Source organism: Thalassophryne amazonica, chromosome 2 (assembly GCF_902500255.1).
Source record: "Thalassophryne amazonica chromosome 2, fThaAma1.1, whole genome shotgun sequence".
NCBI classification, from domain to species: domain Eukaryota; kingdom Metazoa; phylum Chordata; class Actinopteri; order Batrachoidiformes; family Batrachoididae; genus Thalassophryne; species Thalassophryne amazonica.
The window spans coordinates 130,665,813-130,683,224 of NC_047104.1; the positions used below are offsets into that span (position 1 = coordinate 130,665,813).

The following is a 17,412-nucleotide window of genomic DNA, read 5'->3' on the forward strand; positions in this document are numbered from 1 at the left end:
TATCCAGAGATGGGTGTGGTATCTGTTCCAGAAAACCTTCCTGTGCACCGGCAGCATTACTGTATGCATGTTTTGATAATTTATGTCTGTAGCATGGCCCAAGCAGAGGGTCACCCCTTTGAGTCTGGTCTGCTTGAGGTTTCTTCCTCAGACTTTCCTTACCACTGCTGCTCTGGGGGTTGATAAGGTTAGACCTTACTTGTGTGAAGTGTCTTGAGGCAACCTTGTGATTTGGTGCTATACAAATAAAATAAATTTAAGATCAGCAACATGTTTGTGGGTTAGTTAGTGGACTCTGACAGAGGTGTGAATACTGGACAAACTGCTGGTAATTGTAAACAATGCCAGTCACCCTCTTTTGCATGTGTGCAGCCCTCTGCACAGAGTTGCCTCTTCAGGAACAGTTCCATCTAATCTATTTAGTCTCACAGCCACAGTTTTGCATAAATCATCCTGAATTTTCACCACAATAGTCAACCAACCATTAAATTATATATATATTACATTTTCAATGTTAGTGTGATGCAACATAACTGGCCATAACTTTGGAGCTAGGAATCATAGGGCTTTCCAACTTGGCTCATATTGCTCCCTCACAGGAAGGCACTTCTTGTGTGACCTTGATCTTTGACCTCTAAAAGTTCAGTCAGTGTCAAAATTGACCAAAAATGTTTCCAAATCTGCCATTTTGAGATGATACCTTGGCTGACTCTTATTCATAATACCAATAGTCCACTTGTTATGATGGAATTACATTTTCATGTCAGTATAAGACAAGTTCATCAAAATTTGTCATTTTCAAGTGGAGAAATATTGAGAACCTTGAGCTGGTAGCAAACTCCACGCTAACATAATGATACATTTGTAACGAAGGATCAGTATAATTTTGTACTACACCAGTATGACACTGAAAATGTGACTACTCTGTTGCTGGAGGTACTTGCAATCTGAGTGCAGCTCTAATTGTGAGTAGAGTTGGTTGAAGACATGGATGGACCGACTCAGACTATCAATTACACTTTTATTTTTTCCCCCCTGAAACAAGTCACTTAGGGTTTTCAAGATATTTACAAAAAACGAAACCACACCAAAAATTAAATAAATGCAGCGTAGCCTTTACATGGTATGTTTAAATGTACATCATGTTACCATAATCAACTTAACTGCTCCAGTCACACTGCAAACAAACTCCGGATTAGTTCTGAAATAAAGAAAATTACAGTAATTTTTCATCTCAGGTTTAAATAAATCATGTTAAACATTCCAGTTAAAAATTCTACCACCACATGTCTTACATTTGGACAATTCCATTATGAGCAACCTATGCTTTAAAGAAGTGAGGAAATCAACAAAAATGTACTGACCAATGATCAGAGTTGTTGGCCCCAAAACATAAGTCAGCTGCAAATCGTGAATTATCCACTCAATCGGCTCAATAATCTTAAGAAACATTGAAAGCAAACACTAGTTTCTAACCTCAGGAAGGTAGACAATGAGCTACAACCTTGTATTTAATCTATATGAGCCGTGATCTGAGCTGGGGAGGAAAAAAAAAATAAAATAATTGATCTGAACGAGCAGAAGGCAGAGAAATGGAAGAGTAGGGACCATCTACAAGTGCAAAAACAAGACAGCAGAAAAATATTCAATAATTATAATAAATTCAGGTGTGTCACCAAATTCACTGATCACATCAGTGTCTCCTGCTGGTTATACTACAGCACTCAGTTTGGGGAAAATGTGCAAAAATTTAATTTTAGTGATTTATTTTAATGATTAAAATGAGCAATACAAGTCACCAATTCACTAAAATTCAATTTTTGCACATTTGCCCCCCCAAAATAATCATCATCTTTGCCGTGATAGAGTTCACGATCAAGATCTCCTACAGTAATTGAGCCATAAACTACTTAAACTGAAAACACACACATATAATGAATGACGTTCACGTTTTGCTAGACATTTTTTCAGTATTCAATTAGTTTCATTTTTTCAGTATGCAATTAACAGTTTGTGGATAATTCAAGATTTGAGGATTAAAGTTTTCTGGAAGTTACCAAATGAAAGGTCTCCCACATATTATAAAGACATTATGTAAAACAGACAACACTCTGGGGTCTGCAGACTCGATGGCACGTTCAGGTCCTTTTACTATAGCTTCAGTAATTTTCCCCCCCTTTTTTTAAAAAAAAAAGAAAAAAAAAAAGGCACTTTTATATAGTATAATGCCAATGTGTTGAAGATCATGTTCAGAACAATTGCAACACTGTAAAAGAGTTTTGCTATCAAGCTGAAAATATTAAATTGAAAAATATTTGGATGAACTGTTTAGGTGTCAGAAATGGGTTTATCAAATCTTTAGATTACAAAAGTAGTATTATAGAAAGATTTTAGCTCAGTTTCTAAATTTAAAAAACGTACTATATAGTGCAGTAGCACCACCATAAAACAGAGACCCCTTATATTCTAAGCACATATTTGTGTAAAAATAATTGTTCTCTCACCATTTCCATCTGAATATCCACCAATTATTTAACAAGGTCCTCATTGATGAAAACCCAGGATGTCCATGTCATGTTTGGGGGTGGGGAACCCTAATCTGTCTTGGCACAAACATGAACTGAATGTCTGAATCTCATTTCCTCTAATTTTTTTTTTTTTTTTTTTAATGGAGGTTTGTCATTTTACTTTTTGGTATGTGTCATTTTGACTGAAATGGCTCAAAAAGACCCATTGGTAAAAATGATTAAATAAAGTGCTAATCAAAGTCAGCATGTGGTCACAACAAATATAATCCATCAGTACTGCTACTTCAACAACAATGGCCAGGATAATATTCTCCACATTTGGTCATTCTTAGAAAACCTATAGCTCTGAACAGACTGATTTCACGGTACTGGCTTTGCCTCACCTGGATGAGACATGCTTTTCTTTAGCTCCTTGAAACACTCGCTTGACAGTGTGTGGATCTCATCACTTAGCCTCCGCCGGCCATCATTTGTCAGGTGCCACAAACATGACCTTCTCTTCCCATCTCGACACAGCTGGTGGGGTGTTTTACGGAAACTGTTGCTGAAGCACAGGTTATGTCGGATGGTGTTTTTCCAGCCATCTGGAGCCGTCTGAAAGAAGGGGAAGTGCTCTCTGGGAAAGGACATGAAGGTTGTTAACAGCTGCCAAGTCAATCTAATCAACCTCTGTCTGGTACTTGTCTCCCCACAACTCGAGGGAAAGATGACAGAGGTGCTGAGTCATTACTGTAACTTAGCCAACTGAAGAGGTGTTCATACTTTTGAAAAGCCTTTGCCAGAAATTAGAAACATCATTGAAACTTTCTAGATGAACCAATTACACTCCAAGTTTCTCAAGCTTGGGTTCTCTACCAGAGGCCTTGGAGTTTGAGGGTTCAGCACAGTATCCTAGTTGTTCTGAGGACTGCACTCTTCTGGACGATAAAAACTTGAACCCACCTCCAATGTTTCTGGACCCGGTTTCATGAAGTGGTATAATCTTTTAGTGTACTAAGCTTACTTAGTCGCCTATGGTTAGTTGCCCGACATTAGCCGCCTAGTCACAGTTTCACGTCAACAGCTAAACTTGTACATTAGCCAACTTACGCCAGTCAGCAATTTACATGGGCATAGTGGCCTTGGGAGTGCTGTGCCAAGAAATTCCTCCAATGTCAGTTTTGTTACTTCCAGGTTGGTTGTGTGTGTGTGTTTGACTCCCGCCCACATCCACGAAAGTGAGAATTTATGCCTGCACACATAATAGAGATGCACTGATTTTGTCTCTTCTCTGCTCCAGCAGAAGAAGACATCATTTAGGATATTAATAGAAAGATTCGTGGGGTTGTTTGTTTCATTTCTAATGAGCCACACAGCATGTTTTTTGCTACGAGAGGGTTTATGCACTTTCGTGGGAGAATGGTGGTTCTGAGAGGCATTATCTCTCGGTTAATGAGGCTCATCTCCAAGCGTGGCGGCTAATTTCAAGATGTTCAAAATTAGCAACAACAGCGTGGGGCAGTTTGTGTACGAGGTACTGCGACGACAAATGAGATTTTAGAGGCATGTGCGTGTGCTTACGAGGCTGCCTAAAAGCCTTTATCCAGTGCCTGGCAGCTAAGCAGGACATGAGAGGGCTGCCCTCTTGTGCACACAATTCCACCTGCTCTGTTGCTCCGGATGCTGTATATAAAATAATTATTTTGTAGTGGCTTTTAATCAATTCTGCCAAACCTTGAATCCCGAAAACACTCTAATTGCTTCTGGAGTCATCTTATGGATATAACAGGTTGGTCGTACAGTGTGTGGTGTTCAGCCCCACAGTAAGGAACACACCACCACACGAACAGATTTCACACATGAACATTACAGCTCACAAAGGAAATCTCGCAAAATCTCGAGATTAAACGTGACTTCAGAGTAAACAAACGGAGGTACTTTGTGGACTATTTAAACGGAGGAAGAAAAAAACTATACAAAAGAAAAGGTGTTCTTTTAAAGGAGGGGAGACAGTGCAACCACCGACTTTCTGGTAAGTCAGAACAGCTGTTTTGATTTTATTTTCCGCTCTGTACGTTCGTCTCCTCGCTTTCTGATTGGCTGCATGTCACATCAGCAGGCTGTGTGCTCGTTTGTGGTAGGAAGACAACACGCTGCGATATCGGGCCAAAAAAAAAATAAAAAAAAAATCCAACATGTTGAATATCCCCGATTTGCGATTGGAGCGCTCCTAACACCCTTCCGAGCAGATCAGAGCGCTCTTAACACACCACACATGGCACGTATATCTGATAAGATTATCTTTAGCGTCATCACGATTGTCGGGGCGTCCTTAAGATTGTCGGAAGGGGAAGATCGGGTCCAATATTGGCCTAATTATCCTGCCGCAAGGCTGGCATGGACTACAGGACAACAAGCAAGCAGCTTGGTAGAAGACAATAACTGTTATGATTATTTATTAGAAAGCGGAAGAACAACAAGACTGTCAATCTCCCTCAGTCTGGGATTCCATGCAAGATCTCACTTTGTGGGGTAAGGATTGATTCTGAGAAAGCTCATAACTACACAGGAGGACCTGGTCAATGACCTGAGGAGAGTTGGGACCACAGTCACAAAGATTACATTAGTAACATGATGCTGTCATGGTTTAAATCCTGCAGGGCAGCAAGGTCCCCTGCTCAAGCCAGCACATGTCCAGGCCCATTTGAAGTTCATCAGTGACCATCTGGATGATCCAGGGGAGGCATGGGAGAAGGTCATGTGATCAGATGAGACCAGAATAGAGCTTTTTGGAATCAACTCCACTTACATGTTTAGAGGAAGAGAACAACCCCAAGAAAACCATCCCAACCAAGAAGCATGGGGGTGGCAAACATCATATTCTTAGTTCCCTTCCAGTTGGTTTCCTGTACAGTGTGTACCTCTCCTTTCCATGATATCAGCCAGTTCTCTCCCTTTACCAGTCAGTCATACTGCAACATGCAAAGTCCCAAGTCACATCCACTCTAAATTTCCTCCTCTCACTCAGACTTCAGAGAGGGTCTCTTTGCCATGAAGTAGACCAATTTGCAAAGACCCCCTGTTGCAAAGACCGCACCACTGGCTTTGTTTAACCAGGCCTCAACTGATTGTTATGGCCAATTGATTTATGACTGGATGGTCATTTTGGCACATAACTGATGCCATTCCACAGAATGTACTGACTGCAAACCCCATGTGGCTGAGATATGGCAATATACATTATCTTCCTCTAGCCTCATTTTATCCAGACTTGGGACAGCACCCAGGCTACACCACTCCATATGGCTGAGCTAAACCTCCATATTTGTGCGAGCTTTATAGGTTGAAGCTTGACATGAAGAGGTTTTGCTTAAATTTGGGCCAACCTTGTGAAATTATAAATCTGCTGAACATTGAGACTCCTGTTGGGGCTGCTGCTCAGTGCCATGGCGATGAGAATGCAGTAGTTGACTGGTGGACGAGACCATCCTCCTGGCTTCAGCAGATTACCATCCTGCGAAAGGGAAGACCTGTTGGCAGGGAGACCTGAGGACTTTACTTTCATGGGAACAATTCTTAACCTGGAGCACCCTCACCCTGGCCTTCATGGTTCTCACTCTGCGTCTGCTGTTCACTGGTTGACAGACAGGGAAATCCACTGAAGAAGCATAGTCCCTTCTGATCTGCAAGTATGATACATTAACATTACAGATAAACGTATTCATCAACTTAGAAATAGTCTGTCTAAAGTTGCAAAAAAACCCAAAAAAAAACCCTACACCTCATTGGGACACTAATAAATGATCCATCTCACAGCAAAACATTGAAGAATTTGATCATGAGCAGGTGAAAAATGCAGGCCGAGACTGGAACTAAGCTACACAAAGACTGAGTTTTATATATATATATATACACATACACACACACACACACTCAACAAAATATAAACGCAACAATTTTGGTTTTGCTCCCATTTTGTATGAGATGAACTCAAAGATCTAAAACTTTTTCCACATACACAATATCACCATTTCCCTCAAATATTGTTCACAAACCAGTCTAAATCTGTGATAGTGAGCACTTCTCCTTTGCTGAGATAATCCATCCCACCTCACAGGTGTGCCATATCAAGATGCTGATTAGACACCATGATTAGTGCACAGGTGTGCCTCAGACTGTCCACAATAAAAGGCCACTCTGAAAGGTGCAGTTTTGTTTTATTGGGGGTGATAACAGTCAGTATCTGGGTGTGACCACCATTTGCCTCATGCAGTGCAACACATCTCCTTCGCATAGAGTTGATCAGGTTGTCAATTGTGGCCTGTGGAATGTTGGTCCACTCCTCTTCAATGGCTGTGCGAAGGTTGCTGGATATTGGCAGGAACTGGTACTACGCTGTCGTATACGCTGGTCCAGGCATCCCAAACATGCTCAATGGGGTGACATGTCTGGTGAGTATGACGGCCATGCAAGAACTGGGACGTTTTCAGTTCCCAAGCAATGTGATACAGATCCTTGCAAACAATGGGGCCGTGCATTATCCTGCTGCAAACATGAGGTGATGTTCTTGGATGTATGCACAACAATGGGCCTCAGATCTCGTCACCGGTATCTCTGTGCATTCAAAATGCCATCAATAAAGTGCACCTGTGTCTTCGTCCATAACAGACGCTGCCCATACCATAACCCCACGCCCACCATGGGCCACTCGATCACAATATTGACATTAGAAAACGCTCACCCACACGACGCCACACACGCTGTCTGCCATCTGCCCTGAACAGTGTGACACCGGGAGTTCATCCATGAAGAGAACACCTCTCCAACATGCCAAACGCCAGCGAAGTTTAGCATTGCCCACTCACGTCGGTTACGACGACGAACTGGAGGTCAGGTCGAGACCCCAATGAGGACGACGAGCATGCAGATGAGCTTCCCTGAGATGGTTTCTGACAGTTTTTTGCAGAAGTCTTGGTTATGCAAAACCGATTGTTTCAGCAGCTGTCGAGTGGCTGGTCTCAGACGATCTTGGAGGTGAACATGCTGGATGTGGAGGTCCTGGGCTGGTGTGGTTACACGTGGTCTGCGGTTGTGAGGCTGGTTGGATGTACTGCCAATTCTCTGAAACGCCTTGGAGAGGCTTATGGTAGAGAAATGAACATTCAATACATGCGCAACAGCTCTGGTGACATTCCTGCTGGTCTAGCATGCCAGTTGCACGCCTCCCTCAAATCTTGCGACATCTGTGGCTTGTGCTGTGTGATTAAACTGCACCTTTCAGTAGTGGCCTTTTATTGTGGGCAGTCTAAGGCACAACCTGTGCACTACTCATGGTGTCTAATCAGCATCTTGATATGGCACACCTGTGAGGTGGATGGATTATCTCAGCAAGGAAGAAGTTGCTCACTATCACAGATTTTAGAACTGGTTTGTGAACAATATTTGAGGGAAAATGGTGATATTGTGTATGTGGAAACAGCTTTAGATCTTTGAGTTCATCTCATACAAAATGGGAGCAAAACAAAAGTGTTTGCAATTTATATTTTTGTTGCGTGTATATATATATAATAAAAATGAAAAAGTAGTTTGTGTTTCAGATATCTGAGTTTCACCTGATTCCCATTTGAATACGGTAGTTTCAAACTTTTGAGTATCCTTTTAGTGATTAGTGCAGGTTTTACCTTCGACTCTGTGGATGCGACAGCAGCGCGTGACATTACGTCATGTGAAGAAGCAGCACAGACGCCCCCTGGTAGAGGGGTCTGTGGTGAGTTTGTCTCCAGGCTCGGTGGAAACGTTCTGGTATCTTTTTGCTCACACACAGTTTGACCCGTTGTGTTTCTGTGTACTGGATCGGCAAGCAAGGTTAGGATTCACCAAGAGCCAAAGGGTTGGTTGCACAAATGAATCTGGTAGAAACATGACAGCATCACAGTTAATAAAACACATAACTCAAACTGATTTATAAAAAAAAAAAAAAAAAAAAAACACAGACAGTTACCCAGAGGTGAAATCTTTAACAGCAAATAATCCAGAATCCCAGATATGATGAGCCTAACAGTTTCTGGTCCAGCATATGAAATTCTGTACGATCACACTGTTTTGTGTCATTTTAATGAAGCATTCTAATGCTACAGTATATACAGTTGGTCAGATGTTTACATGAACCCATTATGGACATGAATGTCAAGACAACATTGATGATTTCATCAATTGCTCCAGGAAGAACAATTTGCACTTTTTAAAAAACAAACAAAATCGATCGTCTTTTGGTCAGTCTAACAAGGATCTAAATGTTCATTTGGCACCAGCTGCCCTTCCTGACACGATGGCAGATGTACTGGAAAACTGAACATGCCACCTTCTTTTTGGAGAGGTAAACACAATTTACCTGGAATAAGCATCATTCCGCCCTTCAAAATTATACATATGGGTTTTCTGTTGCATTTTATTTTTTCCGAGGCCCCTTAGTTTTTCATTAATGAATATGATCAACTACAGCTGTCCCAAGATTTGACAAAAGTGTGCACAACATTTAGGCAAGCAAGAATTTCGTTTGTGTGTGTGCCCACACGACAGAAGAGGCTGTGGAGATCTGTGGTTTTGGATGTCACGGCTGGGGAACATGAACTGTGTTTGGACGGACATGCACTAACAACTGTCCACTGTGACGTGTGTGTGTGTCTGCTTGCTGTTCTCATGTGGACATACATAAAAGCATATCACTGTTGCAATGAGCTGCAGCAAGTGCACGCACATTGACAAGCTACCCCAGGTGAAATAGACCACCAGATCATAACATGCAGCGGGGAATCTGAATGTCACCTCACCCACGAGAGTTCTGTTACACATGACACTGTCTGTTCTGTGGTGCGCCATCCACAAGACATGCGTGTTGGGCATGATAAGAGTGCCCTGGTTCTCATTCATGTCATGACTGTACATCTGTGACCATGGGTCATCTACAGTGGAACAGACGGATCATATTTGTATTGTCCGCTTGATAAGAGGGATTCAATAAAATGTGGTGTTTTTATTTTTTCTTAAATGCGTCCATGTCCTCCTTTATGTCAGGCATTTTCACGCACCTTTATAGGACAGCGATGGTAGCTCAGTGGTAAAGTTTCTGGCTGGCAATCAGATCTTTTGGAAGTTGCAGGTTTGAATCCTTTGGGTGGCGTGCATTTTTTATTTTCACAGCTGCTCGCACTCTGTTCCCCTGTGCACAAAGCCATCACAGCAGCATTATCAGGCCTGACTGTCGCCTCGATGTTTTCATGATTCCCTCATATGTTCCGCCCTGAGTTGTACTTATTTATACTGTGTGTGAAGGGGCCTTTAGGAATGCCAAAACAGGACCACCACTGAACAAGCTGAGAGTTGCAACATAAGATTTGGCCAAGACTATCTGAAGATTGTTTTTATGGACAGATGGAATTAGTGACTCTTGATGAGCCATGGCTGGATGACTGATGGACGCACAAAGCACCTCTTCAAGTCAGACACCAGCAAGGTGGAGGAGGGGTGTTGTATGGGCTGCTATTAACAAGGATGAGCAAATGAAATAAACCCCCAAACCTGTCAGTGTCTAGAAGATCATCTTTCTGCAATCAGTGGTACAGGTGAAAGAAAGGTGAGGTGATAGCCAAGCAGTACTCCACTGCTTGGAGTACTGCTCATCAGCAAAGTCTCCAAGATGACAGAATAATGACATGATCACCTTATTCACTAGTCTTTAATGCCATTGAGAACTGTAGGCCCTCCTAAAACATGAAGTTTTACAGTGAGGGAAAAACAGTACACCCGTGTGAAAAGAAAGATTCCATGAATGAATAAAGGGTGTAGGCAGAAGCAAAAGCTTATAGACACCTGCCCATTTTTACCATATATACACACACACACACACTCGTACATACACATATAGACATATACACACACACAAAAGGACCAAAGCACAACCTTGACAATAATCAATGAATGTAATTTCTCATCACAAATAATGCACAATCCGAGAACTCATCCCAAATCAATAAACTTAATTGTCCACACTTGTAGCAAGAGCTTATATATTTTTATAAAGTCTTTTAATGCTGACTAGAAGTACCACAAATTAATATGTTCAGGACAGATGTTCACACCTTTTACAGAACCAGTGGACTATACAGTAGTCTTTAATTTATCAGATATAATGTTCCTACTAAGTCCTTGAATTTCAGACTATTAAAACAATAGTGGGTTTGTGGCTCACGGTTAAGGTTTAATAATGATATTTCTTATGGCTTTTCTTAGCAATAAAAATATTGCATTATGTGTTTTATAAGCGTTTCCCCAAACCTCAATAGAATGTCATATGGAGCTATTAATGAATAAAATGAGATACCGAGGGAAGAAATCTGGGCTTTTATGGGTGATTTCTTAACTATGGGCACTATTGGCCTTGTAAATGTAATTTCAACACACACCATGCCCTTACAATATAAAGCGCCTTGGGGCAAATGTTTGTTTGTGATTTGGCACTATATACATGGCTCTGATGTCACTGTTTTATCTCCATAGAAACTACCCAAACAATCTTTCATAAACTGTTTTAGGGACATTACAGTGTTGTGGTGGAAATTACGGCAATAGTGTGGGACAACTACATTGTGTTTTAAAAAAAAAATCACAACAGTGTATGACATTGGATACCCCAATTATATTTTGATTATTTTACTGCTATTTTATTCAGAGATATTTAAAACATTAGAAAAAACGTTTTACCATTCATTTTTATCATTGAAGATCAAAGTCTGGGTGTGGGACAGCACAAAATGGCAATCTTTGCAAATAATGATGCTGAAAACAAAGGTGAAAATCATTCATAGACTACTAGAACAAATTTCTTAACACACTTTCATTGTAAAGATAACTATAAAAGTGTGAAATTTCCCCTTTTTTCTGTTTTTCATACAATATGATCAAAGGACATAATAAGTGCCCATAGTCTAAGAATCACCCTTATACAGAAATGCAGTGGCTGTTGACCATTTTGGATTAATAATTTATGTGTTGTTTTCCAGCTTAATTCATCATCAATGATAACTCCAAGAAATTTTGTTTCAGTTACAATTTCAACATCATGTAATAATAAATCAAGGTGCTTCTGGTGGACCGTGAGGCACCTCAAGAGGGGAAAACGGGGAATCATCCAAGATGTCTACAGTAAGGATGGGACTCTGTTTACCTCAACTGAGGATGTAATCCGGTGCTGGAAGGAACACTTTGAGGAACTCCTGCATCAGACTGGAGCACCCTCTATAGAAGGTGCAGAACTGAAAGCTGATGGAGGACTTTCATCAGCAGGGGCGTCGAACTGGGGGAGTAAAGGGTGCTATGTACCCAGGGCCCAGAGCATAGGGGGGGGGGGGGGGGCCCAATAAAACTGGCATTAAATACATTTTTGTGTTGCATGTTATTAATGTCCATACAATTCATCTTGTAAAAGAATATAATTAGAATAAATGTATAAGGGTGATTCTTAGACTACGGGCACTTATTACGTCCTTTGATCCTATTGTATGAAAAACAGAAAAAAGGGGAAATTTCACACTTTTATAGTTATCTTTACAATGAAAGTGTGTTAAGAAATTTGTTCTAGCATCATTATATGCAAATATTGCCGTTTTGTGCTTGTCCCACACCCAGACTTTTGATCTTCAATGATAAAAATGAATGGCAAAGAAACGTTTTTTCTAATGTTTTAAAATATCTCTGAATAAAATATCAGTAAAATAATCAAAACATAATTGGGGTATTCAATGTCATACAACTGTTGTGATTTTTTTTTAAAACAAAATGTAGTTGTCCCACACTATTGCCGTAATTTCCACCACAACACTGTAATGTCCCTAAACAGTTTGTATGAAAGATTGTTTGGGTTAGTTTCTAGGAGATAAACAGTGACATCAGAGAATGTATATAGCGCCAAATCACAAACACAGTTGCCCCTAAGGCACTTTATATTGTAAGGCATGGGTGGTGGGGAAATACATTACAAGGCCAATAGTGCCCGTAGTTAAAGAATCACCCATAAATGTTGTGAAACATAATTCTGCTCTACAATAATATTGAAAGATCTCTGGGAACCCTTCCCACCCCTGCACAGTTGTTCAAATGGTTTAGCCCAGGCGCACGGGCGGCACGCTGCTCCCCCCCACACACACACACACGTCCCAACGGGATCTGACAGAAAGAGGAGAGGTATTTAGTATGCCTGAAACAACTAATCGAGTTAATTGACTAAAATTGATTATCAAAATCAAATCAATTTTATTTATATAGCGCCAAGGCGCTTATATTGTAAGGCAAAGCCATACAATAATTACAGAAAAAATTATTAATTATTATTAAAATAGTTGTCAACTAATTTAGTCATCATTAGTTTAGTCATCTTTTCATTTCTTCCATATAATCAACTGAGCTTTGCTTTGAATCTTGAACCAATGAAGGAGTGCTTCGAGCTGCTGCTTCGTTGGTTTCATTTGTTTTATTTCGCTTTATCTAATTTTCCCCCACGAAAACCCTAAAAAGCATATGTCTGAGAGGAATATTTACCTTTTTATGTAAACTGACCTGTTATGGCCTTCTGAAACAGTTGATAGATGTATTTTATAACCTAAAACAGGACAGATGCTAACGCATTAGCATGTCTATGGCATTTTCAATGTTAAAGTTAGCATTAGCTGCTGGCATTTCAGCATGTTTGTGCATTTGTTTTCTGTATAATAATTAAGGCTGTGGCTATTCACACCGGCAGACGTGTCCATAACTCTCATTTCACTATTCGCACGGCAAAGACTCTGGCAAAAGGCCGACCCTATTCGAACAGCAGGCCATGTCCATAACTCTCATTTAATGACACTTATTTAATGCAGTATGTTTGTGTGACCGCAGGACCTTGGTGGTCGGGACGGCGGTGGGATCGAACCCAGACGGCTCACACTAAAGACCATTCCTCTACCAGGTCAGCCAAAGGGGACTTCCGTTAGCCAAGCTAGTGGGAATGTCTTTTCAATCAGGACCCAGGACCTTCATCCCTCTACATTTGTTTATACAAGTAGTTCCAAGTTTTACCACCAGAGTCTTGCTGTGCGAATAGCCAAATGAGAGTTATGGACACGGCGGCTGTGCGAATAGTCACTTGTTGTCATAAAAGAGTCAAATGTATTACAAAGTATAATATTTTTTAATTTATTTATATATTAATAATAGCAACAATAATAATAGTAATAATAACTAATAATGCTACAATACAATTTTAGAGAAAGAGACAAAAGAACCTGATAAAACAAAACAGAAAATATAGAACCAACTAACAAACATAAATAACTGTTTCCTGTGAACACCTAGTGACTCTTACATCTCCACTTCATCCCTGTTTTATTTATTTTTTTTAATGATAAATTGTTTTGGTCAAACCACATCTAAGCTGTGTTTTACACAAGAAAAAATAAAACGCAGTAAACTGCACATGTGTCTTTTCAGGAAAATATCTTATTAAAGATCACATATTACACTTTAGTCGGGCCTGTAAAATGCTTTTGTGGACTCTTGCTGTAATACGTTGTCAGTGGTTGAGACAGTTGCTGTAGGCATCTAAAAATGCTCATAATTGGGTGAAACCTGATGGAAATCTCTGGTGTGTCGGTGATGTATGTATGTGCAAAATAAAACTAAACACTCCAGGTATGTTTTTGACGAGAACATAACTGTTATAAGCTCAAACGTTGATGTTGCGTGATAAAGGCCTTTAAATAATAATTTAATTAAATAATGGCAAAATTCACATGTAAGTTAAAAAAAAAACAATCGAAAAATAATCAACTGATTGATCGATTACTAAAATAATCATTAGTTGCAGCCCTAGTGTTTAGACTAAGACATGTCTTTCCTAAAAAAAAAAACAACAAAAAAAAACTAAATCAAAGTCTGGATTTCAAGAAAGAAGAGTAAAAAGGACAGGAAAAGAAAACTAAATGAGGGAAAACAGTTGCTAACCAAATTCTTTGAAAAGCGAGGCGAGCTTGAAAACTAGCAATATTGAGTGGTGCAATTTGGTCCCCCAGACCCCCCAACTCAATATTGCTCCCCCATCTTTAAAAATGGGTTCTGACTCACAGTTGTGACCTAAGGTACACATGACTTAGACCTGGTCTGACTACGCATTACAAATTTGGTGTTTGTGTTAATAAAAAGAAGAGTGTGTGTGGGGGGGGGGGCTTCAATATGGTTAGTACCTAGGGCCCAGAATTTGGTGCTACGCCCCTGTTCAGTCTCCCTGCTGGAAGTCACAGAGGTAGTTAAACAACTCCACAGTGGCAAGGCCCTGGGGGTTGAGATCTGTCCAGAAATGCTGAAGGCTCTGGGTGTGGGGGGACTGTCTTAGGCCTGGTTCACAGGGCAGGATATTAGGCCGATATCGGACCCGATCTTCCCTTCCGACAATCTTAAGGACGCCCCGACAATCATGATGATGCTAAAGATAATCTTATCAGTTATTCCTGTACGTGTGTGGTGTGTTAAGAGCGCTCTGATCTGCTTGGAAGGATGTCAAGAGCGCGCCAATCGCAAATGGGGGATATTCAACATGTTGGATTTTTTTTGGCCCGATATCGCAGTGTGTGTTGTGTCCTCAGACCAAAACGAGCACGCAGCCTGCTGAATGTGATGTGCAGCCAATCAGAAAGTGAGGTGACAGCTATACAGAGCAGAAAATAAAATCAATACAGCTGTTCTGACTTACCAGAAAGTCTGGTGGACACGCTGTCTCCACTCCTCTAATGAACACCTTTTGTTTTTCTATTGTTTTTTCCCCCCACTGTTTTAAATAGTCCACAAAGTATCTCCGTTTGTTTACTCTGAAGTCATGTTTAATCTCGAGAGATTTTGCGAGATTTCCTGTCTGAGCTGGGAATGTTCATGTGTGAAATCTGTTCGTGTGTGGTGTTGTCCTTACCATGTGGCTGAACACCACACACTGTACGACCAAACCTGTTAGAGCTATGATTTTTATCTTCACGTGTGGTCTCAGGTTTTGGAACCTAAAGATAATTTTAAAATCCTGTCGTGTGAACCAGGCTTTAGATGACATCTCTTCAACATTGTGTTGAGGTCTGGGTCAGCCCCTAGGGAGTGGCAAACTGGGATGGTAGTCCCCATATTTAAAGAGGGGGACCAGAGAGTGTGTGCCAATTACAGGGGCATCACATACTCAGCCTGCCTGGTAATGTGTACTCCAGAGTGCCAGAAAGGAGGGTTTGGCTGTACTTGAACCTCTGACAGAGTAACAATGCGGGTTCTGTCCTGGAACAACCGACCAGCTCTTCACTCTCAAGGATCCTAGAGGGGGCCTGGGAGTATGCCCATCCAGTGTACATGTGTTTGGACTTTGAGAAGGCACAGGCTCAGGTACCCTGGGAGATACTGTGGGAAATGCTGCAGGAGTATGGGGTGAGGGGGTCCCTTCTCAGAGCGATCCAATCTCTGTACTCAAAGTGAGAGGTGTTCGGGTGCTCGCCAGTAAGTTGGACTCATTTCTGGTGGGGGTTGGCCTCCGCCAGGGCTGCGCCTTGTTACCAGTCCTGTTTGTGATATTCATGGAGAGGATATCGAGGCGTAGTTGGAGGAGGAGGGTCTCCAGTTTGGTGGGCTCAGGGTCACATTGTTGCTTTTTGCAAGTGATGTGATCCTGTTGGCTTCATTGGCCCGTGACCAACACTCACTGGATAGGTTCACAGCAGAGTGTGAAGCGGCTGGGATGAGGATCAGCACCTCTAAATCTGAGGCCATGGTTCTCAGCAGGAAACCGATGGAATGCCTACTCCTGGTAGGGAATGTGATCTTGCCCCAAGTGAAGGAGTGCAAGTACCTCACAGTCTTGTTCATGAGTGAGGGGACAATGGAGCATGAGATTGGCCGGAGAATCGGCGCAGCAGGGACGGTATTGTGTTCACTCTACTGTACCGTTGTGACGAAAAGTGAGTTGAGCCAAAAGGTGAAGCTCTCAACCAATCTTTGTTCCTACTCTCACCTATGGTCATGAGGGTTGGGTCATGACCAAAAGAACTAGATCACGGGTACAAGTGGCCAAAATGGACTTCCTTCGTAGGGTGGCTGCTGTCTCCCTTAGAGATAGGGTGAGAAGCTCGGTCATCTGTGGGGAGCCTGGAGTAGAGGCAGCTAAGGTGGTTCAGGTATCTGGTAAGGATGCCTCCTGGGTGCCTCTCTAGGGAGGTGTTCCAGGCACATCCATCTGGGAGGAGACCCCGGGGAAGACCCAGGACTAGGTGGAGAGATTACATCTCCACACTGGCTTGGGAACGCCTCGGGCTCCCCCAGTCAGAAGTGGTCAATGTGACCTGGGAAAGGGAAGTCTGGGATCCCCTGCTGAACCTGTTGCCCCTGCAACCCCAAACCCGGATAAGCGGTTGAAGATGAGTGAGTAATAATAAGTTTCTACTTAAATTCCTGGGCTTATTTCCAAATATAATACACTTTGTTTTACCAGGATAAAGTGAGAATTATTTAAATCAAACCACTGTTTAAATTTCTGCAGTTCCTTCTCCACCATGTCCAAAAGCTGTTCCAAATGATCCCCACTACAGAACACATTTGTATCATCAGCAAAGAAAATACAACTCTGACTTAGGAATTAAAGAAGATTAAAATATAAAAGAAACAGCAATGGACCAAGGACTGAACCTTGAGGCAGACCACCATGTAATCTCAAAAATTCTGAGTTTATCCCAATATGGACACAGTGATACCCATTTTGTAGATGGCTGCCTATCCAGTCATGAGCCATTCCCCTGATACCATACCTCTGCAGTTTATCCAATAGTAAGGTATGGTCTATGGTATCAAAAGC

The 17,412-nt window shown here is 41.4% G+C and overlaps 1 protein-coding gene across 1 annotated transcript in view; it reads right to left on the reverse strand.

The window, feature by feature from the left end:
• The window catches only part of LOC117504195 (forkhead box protein N5-like), a 41,966-nt gene that overhangs the window by 18,581 nt on the left and 5,973 nt on the right, over positions 1-17,412 (reverse strand). Inside the window, exons 3-8 of the mRNA XM_034163588.1 lie at positions 8,357-8,416; positions 8,189-8,196; positions 6,104-6,190; positions 5,894-6,021; positions 2,912-3,144; positions 1,150-1,201 (exon numbers count right to left, since the gene is read on the reverse strand). Of these exons, the coding sequence (XP_034019479.1) occupies positions 1,173-1,201; positions 2,912-3,144; positions 5,894-6,021; positions 6,104-6,190; positions 8,189-8,196; positions 8,357-8,416 (545 nt within the window). The 3' untranslated portion in view covers positions 1,150-1,172. The remainder of the gene's footprint in view (positions 1-1,149; positions 1,202-2,911; positions 3,145-5,893; positions 6,022-6,103; positions 6,191-8,188; positions 8,197-8,356; positions 8,417-17,412) is intronic.